The sequence below is a fragment of the Brachyhypopomus gauderio genome, chromosome 9, assembly GCF_052324685.1.
Source record: "Brachyhypopomus gauderio isolate BG-103 chromosome 9, BGAUD_0.2, whole genome shotgun sequence".
NCBI classification, from domain to species: domain Eukaryota; kingdom Metazoa; phylum Chordata; class Actinopteri; order Gymnotiformes; family Hypopomidae; genus Brachyhypopomus; species Brachyhypopomus gauderio.
The window spans coordinates 21,695,529-21,716,999 of record NC_135219.1 but is presented as its reverse complement, the minus strand read 5'-3'; the positions used below and the strand labels follow the sequence as shown (position 1 = coordinate 21,716,999).

The following is a 21,471-nucleotide window of genomic DNA, read 5'->3' as shown; positions in this document are numbered from 1 at the left end:
TCCAAAAAAAGTATTTAAATAACTTAAGTTTTATAATGCAACCATAATAGTATATGCATGTACTCTCTAAATTTTGAGATAATTACTGAGCTGTATAAATCTGCTGTTTGATCATTCCCAATAGAACAGGTCCAGAATTCAATATCATAACGAGAGGGGAGGAGTTAGTCATCTGTATAAGAGAATGCCAGTTCCCCACTGCCAATATGCTTGTTTTGTGGTGATCGTAGCAATGGCGTTTAAGCAAGATGCTCTTAGGTTTCTGGTGCTGGCTGTGGTCAGTTATTTTTGTGAGGCACAAGCCCCAGCAGGATTTTGGCCTCATGCGCTAATGCCAAATCATCAGCTTAAGGACTTCTTAAAACCTGTTCATTACCCTATGTACCGTCCCCGGGGATCTTCTCAACTGGCACATCCACATCTCCATCCAACGCCGGAACCAATACCACTACCAGATGTTGCAGCTGAAACTCATAAACCTGTTCTTGTCCAGCCAAGCCTGAAGGTTAAGGATAATGATACAAAATTACCCTGGACCTTTCCTGCAGCACAAAGACAGCCAACGCATCAGTCAATGCAGCTAGAGTTGCAGGAACAGCCGAGAGCGGCCAAGAGCATAGCGGTTAAATGTGGAGACAACACGGTACAGGTAGAAGTGAAGCGAGATTTCTTCGGTACTGGACAATGGGTCGACCCGTCTTCTATTACTTTAGGTGGCTGTGCAGCCACGGCAGAGGATGCTGCTGCAGGAGTGCTGGTCTTTCACTCAGCACTGCAGGGCTGTAACAGTAGGACGCAGGTAAGACTCGTTTTCAATGATGTAGGTAAATGTAAACTGGCGTGTTGGTTTACCTCATTGTTCTTGTTGTAGTTGACCGAGGATGTGCTAGTCTATACATTTAGCCTTGTCTACAAACCACACACCATATCTGGGCTGCCTATTGTTCGTACACGTGGTGCTGCTGTTGGTATTGAATGCCACTACGTTAGGTGAGTTTTCTGTTTATCTTTTGGCCATTTCATCCTCTAATCAATACATCGTCTTTTAAAAATGTATTGATTGTTTCCATCAATTTGTAGGAAACACAATGTGAGCAGCAATGCCCTGCAACCAACTTGGATGCCATACGCATCTACTGAAGTGGCAAAGGATTTCCTGGTCTTCTCTTTGAGACTCATGACTGGTTTGTATATATATATTTTGGTCTAGGTTGAATGTCCTGTGCAGGTAGGTAAAGTGACTCGTTTTCCATCTTTTGCAGATGATTGGAGGTTCGAGAGGCCTTCCAATGTGTACTACTTGGGTCAGGTCATGAATATTGAGGCATCTGTGACCCAGTTCCACCATGTACCACTTCGTGTGTTTGTGGACAACTGTGTGGCGTCAGCAAGTCCCAACACAAAAGCAGATCCTAGATATTCCTTCATTGAAAATCATGGGTAGGGAAGTGCCTTCATGGGGTTTCATAATTCTAAAGCAAAATGGATAATGAAAGTATTGAAAGTGTTCTCCTTCCCAATCAGGTGCTTTAATGATGGAAAGATCGCCAACTCCAGCTTCTTGCCTAGACGACATGATGGTGAACTACAGTTTAACTTGGAGGCATTCCAGTTCCAAGAAGACACTGGTTCTGTATGTTGGCTGTTGTCGGACATTATACAGGTCTCTCTGAATTCTACTCTAATGCGGCCTTGTGTGCAGGTCTACATCACATGTATGCTGAAGGCAACTCCAGTATCATCCCCCACAGATGTAGAACACAAGGCTTGTTCCTTCACTGCCAATAGGTATTTGGTCACAAGCTAGGAGACAAAGTGTGACTTGTAGAAATGTAGCGCTTATTCTACTCCTCCTATCTAGCTGGATCCCTGCAGATCACGACCAGGTGTGCAACTGCTGCAACACAAAATGTGAATACAGGCATGGTAGACACCTCGCAAAAGTACAAGGTATGGTTTATACTTCCAATTCTGTCATCTGCCCACCCAGCTGTGGATGTCATGTCAACTATTTTAATTGCAGGTTTGCAGTGGGAAGCAGAAGCCACTATTGGCCCTATTGTTGTCCTGGAAAAATAAGGGACTCTTAATCTTTATTTTAAATAAAGTCCATTTTGATTTAACTCTGCTGTCTTCATCGACTTTGTGGTTCTGGCTGGTATAGATTCCACTAAGATGGAGGAAGGGAAGCCAGGATTTGTTAACTTGGACTACCTTTAAAGCCGTAACATTTTGCTACAGTTAAATGTGCTTTGGAAAGATCAAAATGAGGATGGCGCTAGGACCCTCTTGAGATATTAATGGACCTCCGGATCCATGGTGACTGCAGCGGTCATTAAAGAACCTTCCAGTGAAGTACCTGCCACTCAAACGGCTGTAGCTACCACTGCCCTGTAGGTTAATCTATACTTTAGTTCCTTTTGACCATTTTCTGATCAGTTTACTTTCCCCTCTCCCTGGGTAAATTGTAGTTTTGTATTTAGTCAGCACTCCTGTTTTGCATACAAGCTGCTGTTAACTGAAGCAAACTATTTTAAGAGTGAAAAGAAAAAAAAAAAAACACAAATTTCAAGTCTACAATGGGGTATCGGATATGACCTGATTGTGCATATGGGACTCTAGAATAAGTGCATGTGGTGAAGGATAACTATCAGAAAATTAGTGGTGTAATTTGGGTGTCCTGTATCACCCACATGCCAGTCTAGTACGTGTGGTGCATTCCAGGGGTCACAAATTCAAAAAGTAAATCGTGAAAATGGTATGGGACAACCATAAGAGAATTGGTGCATAAACATTTCTAGCGGGCAGTGTTTGCTAGCAGCCCATAAAGCTGAATCCAAATGCTGTAGTTTGCCAGCATGCAAGTTGCATCAAACTCCATTGGTATGTGTTCCCATAAGGGCACAGCTGCCTCCTGTGGCACAAAAACCTCAAACATTGGGGAAAATGTATTTTAGTAAATGGAATCATGTTCAATCTGATCTTGCACAAATGTTTTGAACCTCATTAGGCCTTTAAGTAGAAACATTGAAAGCTCTCTGATCTCAAACCTCCACGCTCCTGAATACAACAGAATTCAGGAAAATGTCTCAATCACTAGGAGACTGTAAATTGTATACAAGTGATAAGGTTGGTTGGTGCTGTAAGGGTGGGTTGCTTTTGTTTGCCTTTCGCCTGTTTGTAGGGAGATAGGAAGTGAATTGTATTGTTTTTCTTTTGTAAGGAAATTTAGTTTGAGTGGTGTGGAGTGATATACAAAATTTGTTTTTTTCAAATGATTTTGTAGGAGCTAAAGCTGTCAACCTTGATGTCTCCATGTATCAACTTATGTTGCAGCCCTGGCCCACGAGCCATTTTATCAGGGCTGTAAAACAACTCATGCCACATGGGTATTACTCCTACACTTCTATAGACTTAACCGAATTTTCACAAGTGTCATGACTTGTGGAGTAGTAGTAGAACACCATCTGTAGTTAGTTTCAGCTTGTTTCTCAGGTTTTACATTTGTAAATGCTATACATTAAGTTTGGTTAATGAAATAAAATACTTCAAAATATTTGCCAAAATTTAATGTCTAACATTAAGGGGGGAAAAATATCAAATGTGACATTTGCTTTGGAATCAAGATTAAATACTAAAGCCGTAGATCTGAATGGAAAGTTCAATAGTACTAAATGATTTAACATTTCACTAGTCCTCTCAAAGCACATTCTAAACTAGTAAACATGCTGCAACAGCACCTTTCAAAGTGAACACAGCATGGAAATATCATTGAAACAAAAACCGATGACCACAATGTAGCTCCTCCCACACCTTCCTCTCATCTGAAAAGGTCCTAAAACACAACACGCATGACGCAGCAGCTTCAAAAGACAATATGAAAACCGTTTAGACAATTATATATGATGTAAGGCATAAAACAGAAAAGGTTGCACAACAGCAAGAAACCATGATGCTCTGCTTTTGTTCTAGTTAGTGAGAATAATGCTCATTTTGTTAACTAGTCTGCAAAATTTTTTTTCTTGGATGGTAAGTCCTTCAACAAGTGATCATTCTATTTACATCGACATTTGATGCATTAGTGCATGCGTACAAATACCCCTGACAAGTCCCTCAAATATGCCCCTTTTACACACTCCAGTGCAAGACATGACCTTGTACAGTGAGAACAACTATTTCTAACCACATGTTCAGGGTCAATGTGTTTCATGCAGTGTTATTAGATTCATAATAGGGAAACTAAGTCATCCATAATTAAAAAACACTGATTTGTTCATATAATACAATGCTTAGGGGCAATGATGTAATAAGACCGCTCAGTACTGAGCTGTAAAACATGGAAGTAACTGTAAACCTGTAAGACACTCCTCACTCCCCCCTACAAAAAGAAGCAAACCACATCTATAATGTCAATCGTGCCCACAAACCATATTTCATATGTGAAATAACACATTTAACATATCAGGCACTGCCTGTAGTACTTAAAGGCTACATCCCATCTTAAGTAATTTAAAAGTCTAGACACACACACACAAACTAATTCTGAACATTTTGAACTTCAGAGAGACGTGTGACAGAGAGGTACTGCTCACAGGATGTTCCTAGAGCGCTTAGGTGAGAGTGAGGGAGTGACGGGCCTGTTCAGAGCCCAAGCATCATGTCTGGGGGCCTCCACGTCCTCCGCTTCTGATTCGCTGCTAGAGCTGCCAGACCCACAGGAACTGCTATGGCTATCGCTGCCACTGAACTCATAGCACTTCCCCTGTCTGGTCTCCTTGTCTTTCCTGCTCTGTGTTGCTTTCTTTCTTGCTTGCTGTCGTGTTTTGGGGTCTGCTGTTACTCTTAATATGGCCTCACAAGCTGGGGCTTGCGAATCCTGCCATGTGCAGGGTCTTTGGGGAAAGCGCAGTGATGGGTTTGGTGTGGGTGGAGCTGAAAGCCCTGGACTAGGGTCTTTGAGCTTGGTTTTGAGCTTGCTGGAGGTGGAGGTCTTGGAGGTGACCACAAACCAGTCCTGGCCATAAGAAAAGTTGTAATTTAATGTATAACGTTAACAAAGACATACAACTTCACTATGTCAAAAATCAAAACATTTTTCACCAAAATGTTATCAAATAATTGGTTCAGAAATGCACCGCAACATTCAAGATAATAATTAAATTCTCCAATAATAACAGGATCATTTACCTGTGAATGAACAGAGTTGATGTGGTATTTTACTCCACTTTCTGAGTTGAATTCTTTCTTACATATCAGACATTTATACTTCCCAGCTTGAAAATCCCCCTGCAAAGAAAAAAACATTCAGGTGTATAACATTCACATCATAGTCAGAGTTAACAATGGAGACAAACTGCAGAGCCACCCTGCTTGTAATAATAATAATAAGAGGAAAGTTTTAAACAGGATCTGAAGTGAGGAGCAGTTATGGACAGTCTCAGACAGAGAGTATCAGACAGAGTGTTTCTGAGAGTCTCACACTGAGAGTCTCAGACAGAGAGACTCAGCAAAGTGTGCCAGGAAAATATCCCCCACACTGTTGCACCACCACCACCAGCCTGAACTGTTGATACAAGGCAGGATGGATCCATGCTTTCATATTGTTGACGCCAAATTCTGACCCTACCATCTGAATGTCGCAGCAGAAATCAAGACTCATCAGACCAGGCAATATTTTTCGAATTTTCTATTGTCCAAATTTTGTGAGCCTGTGCGAATTGTAGCCTCAGTTTCCTGTTCTTAGCTGACAGGAGTGGCACCCAGTGTGGTCTTCTGCTGCTGTAGCCCATCCGCCTCAAAGTTCAACGTGTTGTGCGTTCAGAGATGCTCTTCTGCATGCCTCGGTTGTAACGACAGTTACAGTCGGTAGTTATTTGAGTTACTGTTGCTGTTCTATCAGCTCGAACCAGTCTGGCCATTCTCCTCTGACCTCTAGCATCAATAAGGCATTTGCACCCACAGAACTGCCGCTCTCTGGATACTTTCTATTTTCTGGACCATTCTCTGTAAACCCTAGAGATGGTTGTGTGTGAAAATCCCAGTAGATCAGCAGTTTCTGAAATATTCAGACCAGCCTGTCACTTAAATCACCTTTCTTTCCCATTCTGATGGTCAGTTTCAACTGCAGCAGATGGTCTTGGCCATATCTACATGCCTAAATGCATTGAGTTGACATTTGTATTATTGAGCAGTTGGACAGGTGTACCAAATAAAGTGGCCGGTGAGTGAGTGAGTGTGCGTGCGTGTGTATGTGTCTGTATATATAAAGCCATAAGCTTATAAGTATATATATATATATATATATATATATTTAAAGCCATTCCTTACCAAAGTGCAGAGCCCCAGGTGTGCCTTTAGACCTGATACACTTGTGTAGTAGCAGCCACAACCCTAAACATAATGGCAAAAAAAGAGTATAGATACCGAAACATTGATTCAAGCATTAATTCAAGCCTTATGAATTGAGATATGAAAAAAAGACTCAAATGGTCAAACCTTGTTGGGACACTGCACGTTTCTTTGTAGTTTAACCTCATTCTTCCACTTTCGCAAGACTTCTTGGCTGAATGCGGGTAACCCAGGACGGGAATATCGCAGCTGCCAACAGACAATCAATGATGTAAGACAATATTTTAACTAATTCAACCTAATTCAACGTAAGAGGATTTTAAAATTAAATTAACGTATATTTAAGATATTTTGGGCAAATTTTTAAGGCTACCACACAAGAGAACCATGATTCCTATTGTGACATCATGCTATAGATAATAATATTGATACTTTAATGTCATGTTGTACCTTCCTGTCATCGGGAACCAGGTCTCGTTGCACCTTCCTCTTAGGCCACTCCTTCAGCAACTCTTGGCTGGCTATCTCTCGTAGGTGGAAGATGGCCACCTGAGCAGACGTACGTTTGACCCTGGCGCCAGACGCATGCTCTGTTTTGGGCTCCCTCTGAACACTGCCCTCCTCTTCCTCAGCCTCCGGGAGCACCTGCAGAAAACAGGAGTCCGAGCTTTAAAACTCTGTCATTGTTTTAGGCTTGTTTTTGTAAATTACAACAGTGGACAGTATTGAAAGTGATGCTTACATTAATTTGCTTAATTGGAATAGGCTGTAGTGTGGATTGTAACAAGGAGGCTCAACCTGAGGTCAACCGATAGCAAGATCTCAGATTACAGGAGACCAAACTGGGTGAAGTACCAACTGATATTAGAATCCAAAAATGCAAAGCAGATGAGCACCTTAAGGAATAAAAAAACCAAGAGCCCACTATCAACCAGGAAGTAGTAATTATTGGGCCTGGGTTACTATTGAAGGAAGACTAGAAATTCCTCCAAAGAGAAAATAGACAGGATTAGAATCACCACTCTAGGGATGCCAAACCAGGATGATGCCAAGTTACTTTACTCACTACTAGCCGTCCGCTGGTGGCACACACTTTTGATTTGGCTTCTAAAAAATGGAACTGTTTTTATCTACAGTAGATTATTAAGACATTAAGTGAGCCTGCATCGTTTCCCCAGGCACACTGCAAAGTGAGATAATAAAATGAGATTGAGCATTTTGCTATAATCCATAGCAATACAATTCAGAGCTTTCAAAACACTGTCTACCTGTTCCCAGAACAACTGTGGTGTGGTTATGATTGTATGTGTAATGTAGTTTTAAATGTAGCTCGTACCGGGCCGTGCTCAGACTTGAGGTGGTACTCCAGACCAGCACGGGAGCGATAGGCCTTTCCACAGTGTTTGCAGTTCATTAAGAGTTTGGCCAACTCTGACTCCTCTTTGCCACATTTCTTCATGTGGTACACATAACCCATTATACTGGTAAAGCTGCCAGTGCAGCCCTGAGAAAAGAAACACCCACATACAAACAGAATGAGAAACAGAGTCAATGCAGCGGAACCTTTAGAACTGAAACCATGTCTGACCATCATGTTTGACCATCATATGTTTGACCATCATATATCTGACCATCATAATATCATAGTAAATATTTTTCCGAGAATTGTTGTACATTTCACACATACCTCTAACACTAGCACACAGGGCCTTCACAGATACTTCTAACGTTAGCACACAGGGCCTTCACACATACCTCTAACGTTAGCACACAGGGCCTTCACACATACCTCTAACACTAGCACACAGGGCCTTCACACATACCTCTAACACTAGCACACAGGGCTTTCACACATACCTCTAACTTTAGCAACCAGGGCCTTCACACATACCTCTAACGCTAGCCCACAGGGCCTTCACACATACCTCTAACGCTAGCACACAGGGCCTTCACACATACCTCAAACGTTAGCACACAGGGCTTTCACACATACCTCTAACGCTAGCACACAGGGCTTTCACACATACCTCAAACGTTAGCACACAGGGCTTTCACATATACCTCAAACGTTAGCACACAGGGCCTTCACACATACCTCTAACACTAGCACACAGGGCTTTCACATATACCTCAAATGTTAGCACACAGGGCCTTCACACATACCTCTAACACTAGCACACAGGGCTTTCACATATACCTCAAATGTTAGCACACAGGGCCTTCACACATACCTCGAACACTAGCACACAGGGCTTTCACACATACCTCTAACGCTAGCATACAGGGCTTTCACACATACCTCTTTAGAGCATTTTAATCTTCCCATCCTCTTCAACACTTTTCTTAACTTCTCTTTCACTTCCTGGTCATCCAGTTCATTGCCACCTGGTATGGGCTACAATGCAATACCACTTCTCCCATTAAAATATTTTGTCCTATGTCATAACCATTTCATAATCATCACTTTCTTTACATTGTTCACTGCAGTCAAATGTTCTTGAACTAGAAACATAATTCCCATTTCTCAAATAATTACAATTCAAAATTCAGCCGAAAAACACACCAGTTTACTGTGGTCAGCCATTAGGTGGTACTTCATGCCGGTTGAGGTCTTTAGTTGTTTCCCACATTGTTGACATGTAATGGGGTGCTGTAAGAACAAATAAGCAATGAGATATTTTGCCCTGGGAACCATCTGTTCATTTACAGCATGTGCATTTAGTTCTGCTGGTGCATGTAGTACATTCAGTATTGCTGGTGCATGTGCGTTCAGTACTGCTGGTGCATGTGCGTTCAGTACTGCTGGTGCATGTGCGTTCAGTACTGCTGGTGCATGTGCGTTCAGTACTGCTGGTGCATGTGCGTTCAGTACTGCTGGTGCATGTGCGTTCAGTACTGCTGGTGCATGTACGTTCAGTACTGCTGGTGCATGTGCATTCAGTACTGCTGGTGCCTTTACCAGTGTGCAGGTTGCCATGTGTTTCTTCAGGCCCTCCACTGTTTTCCTCCCTACACTTTTGCATTTGGGGCAGTTGACTCGGCCCTTCGATAGAATCTGCAGCTGCCACCTCTCCTCCTGACTTCCTACCAAAATATATCAAACAAAGGGTTACAGTTATTCTGCTCGAGGGGGGTTAGAGTTGTTGGTGTTATTCTGTTCTAGGGTGGTTAGGGTTATTCTGCTTGAGGGTTAGGGTTATTCTGCTTGAGGGTTAGGATTATTTTGCTTGAGGGTAAGGGTTATTCTGTTCTACATCTCATTTGGGTTAGGGTAACTAGGGTGTCAGCATATATTAAATATCTGTAAGAAAACCCAGAGTAAAAGAAATATAACTATTGTCTTTTACCTGGAGGATATGAGGGCACCTCTTTCTTCATGTAGGAGAACTCTTGCTGTGTCACAGCACTGTTACCAGCTGGACTCTTCTGGGTGTACTGGGCCACAGGAACTATGACAGGTACTGCGGGAAAGGACACCACCCGTGAATTTATATGAATGAAACAATTTTCAGCAGTACAAAGCTATTTTCGGACAGGATGAAATTTACAAAGGGTCCTGAGGTAATTTCCTGGTTTTACAGGTGCTACTCTCTGGATCAGGCATGTCAGTGTCTTCAGACCAAATTGCCTGTTCTCACCAAACTGAGCTGTCATCTGATCACTGAAGTCCCATCCAGATACACATCTGTGATTTTCCATGCAGATGTCACCTCATGTTGACAATGAAAAAGATGTGACTGCAGCTACACATAAAATTTTGCATTGTAGTGTCTTCCCAGCCATTTTCCCAGATATTAAATGCTTTCTAAATTCTGCAGTTAAAAATGTTTGTTTTTGAATCATTTACTTGTCTGGGTGGAACATTTTTGTCCAAGTGCTACCTGGGAGAGTGGTATCAGGAGAACGAAAACCAGAAAAACAATATCATACAGGAAACTTGTTCCCCTTAAGATAATTATCACAAAAAATATATTACATATGCTCTGTTGATAAACGAATCCAATCCAAACAGGGCGCTAGACAGTGATCAGTGCTGGTCAGTGGGATTATGAAAACATACCTGTCTGTTTCACCTCCTCAATATATTTATTCAGTGAGGTCTGGCTTTCATCCTCTGTTTTTCGCTTCTTCTTCGTGTCCAAGTCTGCATATGGTGGAAAGTGAACATATTGTAGTCTGAATTTATCTTCATATGTACCCATGTATTCATTCAATTACCGTGTAGTTAAATGTATGACACGTGTTTAAAATTAGGTCTCCACCTCTGTGTAGGAACATGGCAGAATGTGAAAACAGAAATCTTATGGATTTATAAGAAGAGATACATTTGCAATTGACTTTGTGCTGGAGTCCTTCTACCAAAACACACTCCACATTTGCAGTAAATTTGCAGTAAATGTGTTACTCACCTGGATCCCTTATGATAGCTATACTGGGGCCAACGTTTTCTTCTATTCCACTAACGGTGACATGCCCTGTAGCTGAGACCTGCCTTTCAGAGCCATTCGTTAAGTTGGACTGGACTACTGAAGTGCCAGATCCACCCGTTGAACCTTCTGCAGGCCCCAAGAAGACAGGCTGCAAGTCATGATACCTGAAAGAATACAGTAGAGAAAAACATAAATGGTAACATTGACTGTACATTTGGTCATATTGAGTAAAGCAAATGGTTTTGAGGGAGTGTGAATTTAATAATGGTATAATAGTCTAATACAGTTATTACACAGAAGAACAAATCTGTAATTACTTTAACTGTCAGCTTTTGGTATGTATGTATGTACGTATGCAAATATACAGTAAAATTAGATAAAGAACACTAATAATTTGCCAAATGTTATAAAATTATCAAGTATTTTCACTCACTTCTTCCTGCCATATGATTTCTTTGTCTTTTGGTAGCTTGCCTCCTCATTCTAAGACAGAAGAATACACAATTACAGAACACATATTTTACAAATTTGAAGAATACACAATTATAAAACACTAATTTAACATATTCTGCACCTCATTTGGGTTGAAGAGGTTTTAGTTATGGTTCTTACCACAGATGAGGAGTTTTGGGTTAGGGTTCTTACCACAAATGGAGAGGTTAGCATTAGGAATCTTACCACAGATAGAGAGGTTATGGTTCTTACCACAGATGGGGAGGTTAGGGTTCTTACCACAAATGGAGAGGTTAGGGTTAGGGTTCTTACCACAGATGGAGAGGTTAGGGTTAGGGTTCTTACCACAGATGGAGAGGTTAGGGTTAGGGTTCTTACCACAGATGGAGAGGTTAGGGTTAGGGTTCTCACCACAGATGGAGAGGTTAGGGTTCTTACTACAGATGGAGAGGTTAGGGTTTGGGTTCTTACCACAGATGAAACCTTCACACCTGCTCCAACTTCCCTCTTCATAGTTTTTAAGACTTCTGATGAGATATCAATAAAGTGACACATTTTAAAATAACTTTTGCTATTATTCCCAGTATGTAGTTTCAACAAGTAAAATACCCCAATGCCGTTGTTTTATAATGGATGACTGGCTACGTTTAGATTTATCGGCCACAGACATAACGAAAATTCAATTTACAAAAGTTGCAGAGATGTGGCAGATTTAGTTCGGCCTACCTGGCGTCTGGAGCTTCAGTCGTGGCCTTGATGTTTTCCTCTTGCTAGGCACATACATTGCAGACATGTTGGCTACCTTAGATGTGAAACCTGAACTAACTCACTCCTGGTTTACGCAGAATAAAAGTCTGATCATGCAATATAGCCGCTGCTTAAATACACGAACGTCGCATTTAGAGCCTCTCCAATACTAAACTCATTTACAATCGCCGCAGTCGTCGTAGTGCATCCAGTAACAAAGATGCTGTTGCTGTTTGTGCTACGCTACACGCCATAAATCGTTTTCAGTATCATAAAGCCCCAAACACAAACCTATACCAAAACACAAAATCTACGACAAATTCATCATTTGTGCACCCGATGGCGAGCTATATGCAGCCTATTCACAACTCTGCACTTACACACACACACGGAGGTCCACGAAGCCCGGTATTTAAAGTCCAGTTCAGTGTAGCACAAACCATCACCGTCAGCCTCGAAACCCCGAAAACGACAGCAGACAACCATTAATCCGACGCACAACGTATCCGTGTGTTAAACGGAGTCTCGATTTACCTCAGATAATCGTCTAAAGGGAGCGGGGGAGTTTTGTTTTTTAATGTTCAGCTCGCTACTTTGACACGTCTCCCTCGCACGAAGCTGTCCTTCTAGCTCTGCAGCCAACCCATGCATGTTACACAGATAGAAACACCGAAGATAACCGAGTGAATATTACTGAAAAAGCCATGACAGTAGCTGCAGGATTAACATAATCTCCGCGAGATTACTTCACCTCCGAAACGCCCCTTTTTTCCGCCTGTGACCCGCCCACACTGAAGGGGCGGTGCCCCCTCCTAGGAAGCGCTTTGGATATTATAGACACGCTAACAGCAAGTGCACAGACATTTGTCACATTTCAGGCCCGTAGCCAGCATTGTGATGGCGGGGGGGGGGATCTTTTTAGCTCATTTAGCTCTCTACTCCAATGCCCCCTAAATACACGAGCAAACTTCAAACCTTTTAATTTAGACATACTTTATTCATTATAAGTTTGTTGTGAGTCTGTTGCTGTCCTTATTTTTTCGTCTGTTGCTCCCCACTGTTAACATAAATTTTATATAAATGTAAGTGTTACTCAAACTTCCTACATCTGTGATGTGACTTCATTCAGTCTCTGTTGCTCACCTCAGTTGTCTGTTGCTTTTTTCCATTGTCTCTGTTGCTGCCCTCCATTGTCTGTCTCTGATGTTGCTGTCCTTTATTGCCTATCTCTCTGTTGACATAAATAGATAAGAATTACTTCATGAGGTACACTATCAGTATGGTCATTAAAACTTAAACATTAATTAATAATGACATAAACTGAAGTGTTCAGTCTTATTCAAATCTTCCTACAACTGTGCTGGGACTTCATTGTCTCTCTCTGTTGCTCACCTAGGTCTGTTGTTGCTCTCCCTCCTCTGTATCTCTGTTGCTTTTAGTGGCAGTGTAGAACCCCAGAACTGCATTTGCATGAATCTGCCACTAATATAAAGGGAGAAATTGACTAAGAATGTTTTAAGTAAGAGGGTAGGGCACTACACATTCAACCTTGATTATGTCAATTTAAATTACAAACAGATGGTTTTGATGCTGTTTGAAAGCTCTTTTCTGGCTCTACATAGTACACAAACAACATTGAACTCAACAGTTAAGCCCTTTTTAGTGGCAAGGTAGAACTCCAAAACTGCATTTGCATGAATCTGGCACTAATATTTCAGAGGTTGTTCACGACATTGCATGTGTGGAAAAGATACTGACCATTTTTAAATAGTTTTTTTTTTATTTTAGTATTTTAATATCTCATAATTTATACTCGCTTAACTGTTGAGTTCAATGTTGTTTGTGTACTCTGTAAAGCTTTCAAACAGCATCAAAACCATCTGTTTGTAATTTAAATTGACAGCAAAATATTAAAGTTAAAAACATTATGTAACGTTGCAGAAGCAACGGAGCGAGGAGACGGACACAATCGCTGAGAGGAGCGAGATTTATTAAAGGGAATACCATACTCGTCGTCAGAAAGCCAGGCAGGGTCGATCACAGGAGGGCAGTCCGAATAACAGAGGTACACAGGCATAATGGGACAGGGAACTTAAACACGACGGGGAGACACGGAGCAGGCAAAACAACACGGAAAACAGAAACACAGCATAAACTCACGAATGCACGTACTGACGGGATGAACAAACCAACTGATAGACAAAATCACGGATGACACGACTGGGGAATGACGGGACTTATATACATAGAAACAAACTAGGGACAGGTGATGACAATAATGACACAGGGGCGTGGTAACAAACGAGGAATCATCAAAATAAACGAGCAGGGCGGGACAAACAGGCAGGGAACACGGACATGAGGGAACCCAGAGTGACAGCTACGAGAGGGGGCGTTGCCCTACGTGACATAACCCCCCCTCAAAGCGTGCCACTCCGGGGCACGCAAGGGCAGACAGGACCGGGACAGCGGACACAGGACAGACCGGAGGGACAGGACCAGACAAAATAGGACGAGGGACCTGGGACACGGCATGACACGGGACACAGGGAGACCGGATAGGGCCAGGGCGAGGCACAGGAGCAGGGCTGGACAGGACAGGACCGGGGACAGACACTGGAGCGGGGCCAGGGGACAGGGCAGAGGTAAACACTGAGGTGAATACAGCATGGACCACAGAGACAGGCACGGGCACAAAGCGGGTCGTGACTTGGGGAACAGACACGGGGACAGGGACCTGGAGGAACTGACCAGACGCAAACACAGGGATGGGTACAAGGACACGAACAGGCACACACACAGGAACTGGGACCAACACAAATCCAGGGACAGAACACGGGAGCAAGGGGAACACGGGTACAGAGGCAGGTGTACAGGGCAGAGCAGAGGGCACATAATGTCCGGGCCCAATAGAGGGCAGCACAGTCTCTGGGGACACAGGCGCGGCCGGGCGGCGGGCAGCGGGCACAGGCGCGGCCGGGCGGCGGGCAGCGGGCACAGGCGGAGCCGGGCAGCGGGCACAGGCGGAGCCGGGCGGCGGGCAGCGGGCACAGGCGGAGCCGGGCGGCGGGCAGCGGGCACAGGCAGGGTCCGCTGGCGGGCAGCGGGAACAGGCAGGGTCCGCTGGCGGGCAGCGGGAACAGGCAGGGTCCGCTGGCGGGCAGCGGGAACAGGAGCCGGCGTGGACGACCTCTCCAGGGTCGCGGGGACAGGAACCGGCGTGGACGACCTCTCCAGGGTCGCGGGGACAGGAACCGGCGTGGACTGCCGACGGGCAGCGGGGACAGGAACCGGCGTGGACGACCCCTCCAGGGTCGCGGGGACAGGAACCGGCGTGGACTGCCGACGGGCAGCGGGGACAGGAACCTGGGGTGAGGAGATGCGCTCGGGGGGCGTGTACGCCAAGCCGACGTCCTCGGGGGGCGTGTACGCCAAGCCGACGTCCTCGGGGGGCGTGTACGCCAAGCCGACGTCCTCGGGGGGCGGAGCCACCAAGCCGACGTCCTCGGGGGGCGGAGCCACCAAGCCGACGTCCTCGGGGGGCGGAGCCGCCATACTGACGTCATCGGGGGCGGGACCGCCATACTGACGTCATCGGGGGGCGGGACCGCCAAGCCGACGTGGCTTGCACTCCCCCCCAAAAAATACTTGGGGGTGTCGCGATGTGTAGCCGGCGGGATCAGCGGCGGTAGGTCCTCCTCCTCAGGGTCCTGGGTGAGCCTGGAAGAACACACAGACACACACGCCCCTCGGTGGCTCTCTCTGCGATGGCTCCGCCTCCTCTGAGGCGTCGGGAGCTCGCAGCAGCCATTGAGAGCCGACCGAGGGTTAAGCCAAAGCTCGTCTGTGCATTCCCTCCGTCTGCCCGCTGCTTGTACCACAGGTTGCTCACCCCTGTGGCGTTCGTCAAGCAGGGCAGACTCACAGCGCTCAAAAGGAGTCTCGCCGCGAAAGCCAGTAGTGAGAGACTGCGCTTTCTTCGGTCTGCGACGAGACTTCCTTGTTCCCACAGCGCCAGGGGTATTCCTGTCTCCGGCTCGTTCGCGCTGTAACACATGAGAGTTAAACTGCACGGAAGCAGCCAACAACTCGCTACAGCGACTAAACTCACCGGAGTCTCGCTCTCTCGCTGTGTCCTCGTTAGATCCGTGATTATGTAACGTTGCAGAAGCAACGGAGCGAGGAGACGGACACAATCGCTGAGAGGAGCGAGATTTATTAAAGGGAATACCATACTCGTCGTCAGAATGCCAGGCAGGGTCGATCACAGGAGGGCAGTCCGAATAACAGAGGTACACAGGCATAATGGGACAGGGAACTTAAACACGACGGGGAGACACGGAGCAGGCAAAACAACACGGAAAACAGAAACACAGCGTAAACTCACGAATGCACGTACTGACGGGATGAACAAACCAACTGATAGACAAAATCACGGATGACACGACTGGGGAATGTCGGGACTTATATACATAGAAACAAACTAGGGACAGGTGATGACAATGACACAGGGGCGTGGTAACAAACGAGGAATCATCAAAATAAACGAGCAGGGCGGGACAAACAGGCAGGGAACACGGACATGAGGGAACCCAGAGTGACAGCTACGAGAGGGGGCGTTGCCCTACGTGACACATTACCATATTTAACCCCTTTTTTACACCTCTATACTGTATTTTATTTACTATGGCCTTAGGAGCAACAGGCATGTTGAGAGTAAATTACACCCTAGCATGATCATCAGCATTGCAAAGTGAGTGACTGAATGTTCTTGTCACTTAACCTACATGTCACGGTGAGGCGGCCCCCTACCGGCCGCCTCTGTCCACAGCGGCTGTTGTTGTTGTTGTTTGGTGACGTCATGTGCGTCCCTCAGGTGGGCGGAGCCCGTGATCCGTCTCACCTGAGGGTCGTTTGTTTGCCTATATATGTCTTGTCTTTGTACCAGTTGACCGCTGGTCATTATATCCTTAATTTGGAGATATTGCACGGGTTTTAGGTTTGCACACTTTCTATTAAACCATCCTTTTTCCCTGAGACTTGGCGTCATCGCTTCCTTTTTGTTGCTCACCCCCGCCCGTCACAGAATGACCAGCCACCCTTCGGAAGCCGCCGAGTCTCTTTTTCTTTCTCCTTCGTTCGTGGTCATGTCTCGTGGTAAGTGTTTGTCTGCGTGGTGTCTTGTGAAGAGTTCCGCCGTGCTTTTGTGTTGTGTTTGTGGCACGGCATGGACCAGGGCTGTCTGCCCTGGGAAAACTCTTCGTGTCTGTTGTTTGTTTGCTTGTTTGAGGAGCTCCGCCGTGTCTGTGTTTGTGGCACGGCGAGGACCAGGGCGTCTTCCCTGGAAAGGCTCTTCATGTTTTGTGTTTGTTAAAACGTGTGTTCATGTCGACGGATGTGTGGATCAGTGTGCGTGCTCATTATGTTTAATGTTGCGTGTTTTGTGTGTGACGCGGTCGCCGCTCGTCACCGTCGCCTCGCTCCCCGTGTGTCTTGTGTTAAATGTGGGGAGCGACTGCGACTCTGAGCGGCGTGCGTCACTGTGTGTTTATGTCGAGCGCGCATGTGTAGGTCCCGTCTGTCTGTCTGTGCACCGTTTTTGTTTGCTTGTCTAGTCTTTGCGTGTGTGTTGTGTCCTAGCGTGTTGTCAACTGTTTGCGTGTAATTCCACGCATGCTCCTCCCCGTGAATGTGTGTTTGGGGGGGGGACCGGCTGTGGTCCCGTGCCATGGGGTGTGGCACGGAGGGCGTCGCTCCCGAGAGAGGCCCTGAATAGGTTAGGGCGCGTTTGTGTGTGTGTGTGCGCGTGCTGTTCTCTGTGCAGGTGCTTCTCCTTGGCGGTGTTCCTGGACCTTGTGGGGGTCTCCACCTGGCAGGAGCCCCCTTGTGTTGTGGGGTGACCGGAGCCCGGTCATAAAGAGCCCCTCCCTAGAGGGCTGGGGCCCCCGGATGTTTGGGGACCATGGGGCTCCGGTCTGAAAAGCTCCTGCTGAGGAGGGAGATCCTCCCTCCTGCCCGGGGTGACCAGGAGGCCCTTGGGGCTGTTCCCTAGCCCGCGTCGGGGGTGCTCTGGGCCTCGGTCTCTGGCGCTCCTGGGTTGGGTGGAGAAGTCCACCTTGCGAGGAGAGGCCCCGGGAGGGGTTGGCTCCCCAGGAGGCTGGGGTGACCCCTAGCAGAAGGCAGGGGTCAGCTCTGGGAGGAGGTAGATCCAGGAGGTGAAGTAGCCACACCTTGGAGAGGTAGCCTGCGCACACACACACACGAGGGACGAGAGAGGAGCCGTAGCCCCTCATCCGCACACCTGTGGGGCTCACCGGCTGAAGGCCGGTTAGGGCGTGAGGGCCCTGTGACTGACTGGGGCGTGGTTTTGTGTTGTTAACGGCCCGGTCGGTCCAGGGTCCCGCCCGGGGAGGCGAGCTGAGTAATGTGTGTTTTTGTGTTTTAGCTCCCGGACTCAGGAGGTGTCCATGCCTGTCCCTGCCTTCCTGCCCCTTCGTGTTTTGTGTGCAGCCGCTGTGTGCCACACACCCAGTGGAGGGGAGTGCGGCTTGGTGGGGGGGGTCTGTCACGGTGAGGCGGCCCCCTACCGGCCGCCTCTGTCCACAGCGGCTGTTGTTGTTGTTGTTTGGTGACGTCATGTGCGTCCCTCAGGTGGGCGGAGCCCGTGATCCGTCTCACCTGAGGGTCGTTTGTTTGCCAATATATGTCTTGTCTTTGTACCAGTTGACCGCTGGTCATTATATCCTTAATTTGGAGATATTGCACGGGTTTTAGGTTTGCACACTTTCTATTAAACCATCCTTTTTCCCTGAGACTTGGCGTGATCGCTTCCTTTTTGTTGCTCACCCCCGCCCGTCACACTACATTTCTTAAAAATCAACTAAAATCCAGACTTTGGAGTTATCTGAATAATAACACTAATAATAGTATTACATGTAGGCCTACAATCAGTGATGTCAGTAACGCGTTACTTAGTAACGCGTTACTCTAATCTTACCACTTTTTTCGGTAACGAGTAATATAACGCGCTACTATTTCCAGTCCAGTAATCAGATTAAAGTTACTTATCCACGTAACTGTGCGTTACTATTTTTATTTTCCCTAGTAAAAATATATATTTTTGCTTTCTTCTTGGCTCAGTTCTACTTTTGCGTCTGACCCTAGCGCTCGACTCCGCACGCTGCGCGCGACCCTGTGAGAGCGCGAGCACGTTTTACACGTCATTTTTTTTGCAGTGTCCTCCCGTAACAATATGTGGTAGTGTAAAGAAACACCCCTCAAAAACAGAGGAAGGAACATTTACCTGACGAATTTTAATTTTGCACTGTGTTCCACGTTTGAAAAGTGCTGGAATTTTGACTAACGTCGCCTACTTTAAAATGCTTGAAATCGTAATGGTATTTCGTTTCACAAGCTGTCTGACTGAACAGTTCGCTTGTATTGCGTTTACAAATAAATTTACAAATAATACCGCGCAGCTACACAAACGTAATGTCAGGAGATACTGTAGCGACTCCTACTCCTCACGGCGAGTCTTGCCCTTTAAGTGACACTGGGGGGGCGGAGCCTGCGCGCGCCAGGGTTGCGTTATCAATAAAGTTTTCCTCCTCTGGATTTTTGGATTAAGCAGTTTCTGCCTTGGTTACCGAACATGCTTCAATACATTGTTACTGTTAAAATGCACTTCCAATAAAGTGAGTATTGGAAAAATTGATTTTGCTGCTGAATGTAACTACTAAAGTAACTTGTAATCTAACGTAGTTACTTTTAAAATCAAGTAATATGTAACGTAACTAAGTTACTTTTAAAAGGAGTAATCAGTAATCAGTAATTGGATTACTTTCTCAAGGTAACTTAGCCATCACTGCCTACAATATACTATTGGGCTAAGCCGAGCCCCGGCACTGTTAACGCAGGGGAGTTGTAAAGAAATAGAAGCCCTGCACTCAGCAGCTTACAGATTTTGGGCTTTTTTTGAACAAGTCACCAATGTTTTGGGACAATGTTGCCGCTGATTTCTTCCGTTTTCGCTCCTTGTCTTCTTTTTTACCCACTTTCTCAAGTAACTTAATCCCCTGATTCTTATTCTTTCCACTAGCTAACAACAGTACACTGTAACAACACTGTAAGTACAACTGTTTTTTTTTTCTTTCTCATATTTAATGTGTAATCTATACATGCCAGTCAGAATATTATGACCACTTCCTTGTAAATCAAGTCTTTGTGGATGTTATCAGTTGCACTGATCATATAGGTGAACTTTGTAGTTCTACAGCAGGGTTATTCAATCTTGCTCCTGGAGATCCACCAACTCTTTAGGGTGATAGATCTCCAGGACCAGGATCCAGCACCCCTGTTCTACAGTATCAGACTGTAGTCTGTACCTTTTTCTATACTTTATTGACCCTATTTAAACACTACAGAGCAGCTATTATTCAGGATTGGATCAGATAAAGCTTGATCAAATGTACAAATTTAAATTTAAATCAGATTTACTGCTTGCTAAAAAAAAGTCCACTAACCCAGTGTTTCTCCAAACCTGGTCCTGTGCATTCCCTGAACATTTGAGTGCTTTCACTGCTTTAACACCCCTTGCAACTTGAAAAGTGTGCTGGGAGCAGCGAAGACACTAAAATGTAAAGGACAAGGTGTCTACAGGACCAGGATTGAACTTACCAATAATTTACAGCCAAAGGTATAATGTGTGCAGTGCTCTGTGAACACTGATGAATATCTAGACGGATCAGTTATTGTCTCTGACTTTACACCTTCAAGGTGGACCCACATGGTAGGTATGCCTAGTAAAGTGGAAAGTATATGGACAAAGCCACATTAACACACCACTACCACATCATGGTCACGACAGTGCTGGCAATGCTCACCCAAACAATAGCTGCTATTTATCGAAGAACAGGGTAAAATCTGGTTAATAAAGTATACAGAGAAAGAGACAGATTACAGTCTGATTATTTTATAACTACAAAGTGCTATATGATCTGATCCTATATAACCTAATTAACTGAAAACATCCACAGAGTATAGTTACAAGGGGTGTTCATAATGTGACCGGACTGTATGATATTTTAATCTTTTAAAAATATAATTTGTGTATGTTTTCTTTGTTTTTGCCCAATCCAGAAGCTAACATCAATTGATGAGCTGTTCCTCTTTCTGATGTACTTGTCGGTTGGCCTAAAACAGAGGGGTCTTGGGCACAGATTTTTTAATTCACCGCACCACTGCGAGCCTGGGTCAACTTCCTTTACACCCTGCTGGGATCCGTGTGTATCTGGATGCCACCCGAAGTCATCAAGGCTCACCTACCCAAGGAGTTCTCAAGGTACGCAGACACACAGGTAGTGATTGACTGCACAGAGCTTCGCTGCCAGACTCCATCATCTTTACTGCTGCAAAGTGAAGTATTTTCAACATACAAGTCCCACAGCTCTTTCAAAGGTATGTTGGGGATGGCACCACATGGAGCTGTGACATT

General features: G+C 45.3%; 2 protein-coding genes across 5 annotated transcripts; one reads left to right on the top strand and one right to left on the bottom strand.

Moving 5' to 3' along the window:
- The first annotated feature begins 204 nt into the window (after nucleotides 1–204).
- LOC143523454 (zona pellucida sperm-binding protein 3-like) lies at nucleotides 205–2,123 on the top strand. Its single transcript, XM_077017920.1, has 8 exons — nucleotides 205–799; nucleotides 872–990; nucleotides 1,081–1,184; nucleotides 1,263–1,440; nucleotides 1,525–1,633; nucleotides 1,703–1,788; nucleotides 1,862–1,950; nucleotides 2,024–2,123. Exons 1-8 carry the CDS (start codon nucleotides 233–235, stop codon nucleotides 2,077–2,079), a joined length of 1,308 nt encoding a protein of 435 aa, XP_076874035.1. The 5' UTR covers nucleotides 205–232; the 3' UTR covers nucleotides 2,080–2,123.
- On the bottom strand, nucleotides 303–12,817 carry znf512 (zinc finger protein 512). Of its 4 annotated transcripts, XM_077017918.1 has the most exons (17): nucleotides 12,359–12,806; nucleotides 11,958–12,001; nucleotides 11,703–11,758; nucleotides 11,212–11,261; nucleotides 10,758–10,942; nucleotides 10,409–10,492; nucleotides 9,987–10,058; nucleotides 9,696–9,809; nucleotides 9,308–9,432; nucleotides 8,912–8,998; nucleotides 8,648–8,743; nucleotides 7,685–7,852; nucleotides 6,799–6,993; nucleotides 6,496–6,597; nucleotides 6,328–6,390; nucleotides 5,188–5,286; nucleotides 303–5,014 (listed from the first exon to the last, which is right to left on the bottom strand). In XM_077017918.1, exons 3-17 carry the CDS (start codon nucleotides 11,742–11,744, stop codon nucleotides 4,589–4,591), a joined length of 1,908 nt encoding a protein of 635 aa, XP_076874033.1. In that variant the 5' UTR covers nucleotides 11,745–11,758; nucleotides 11,958–12,001; nucleotides 12,359–12,806; the 3' UTR covers nucleotides 303–4,588. The 4 variants fall into 4 exon arrangements, with proteins under 4 accessions (XP_076874033.1, XP_076874031.1, XP_076874032.1 ...); XM_077017916.1 differs by having other exon boundaries at nucleotides 11,958–12,806; XM_077017917.1 differs by lacking the exon at nucleotides 9,987–10,058 and having other exon boundaries at nucleotides 11,958–12,805.
- Nucleotides 12,818–21,471: the final 8,654 nt, after the last annotated feature.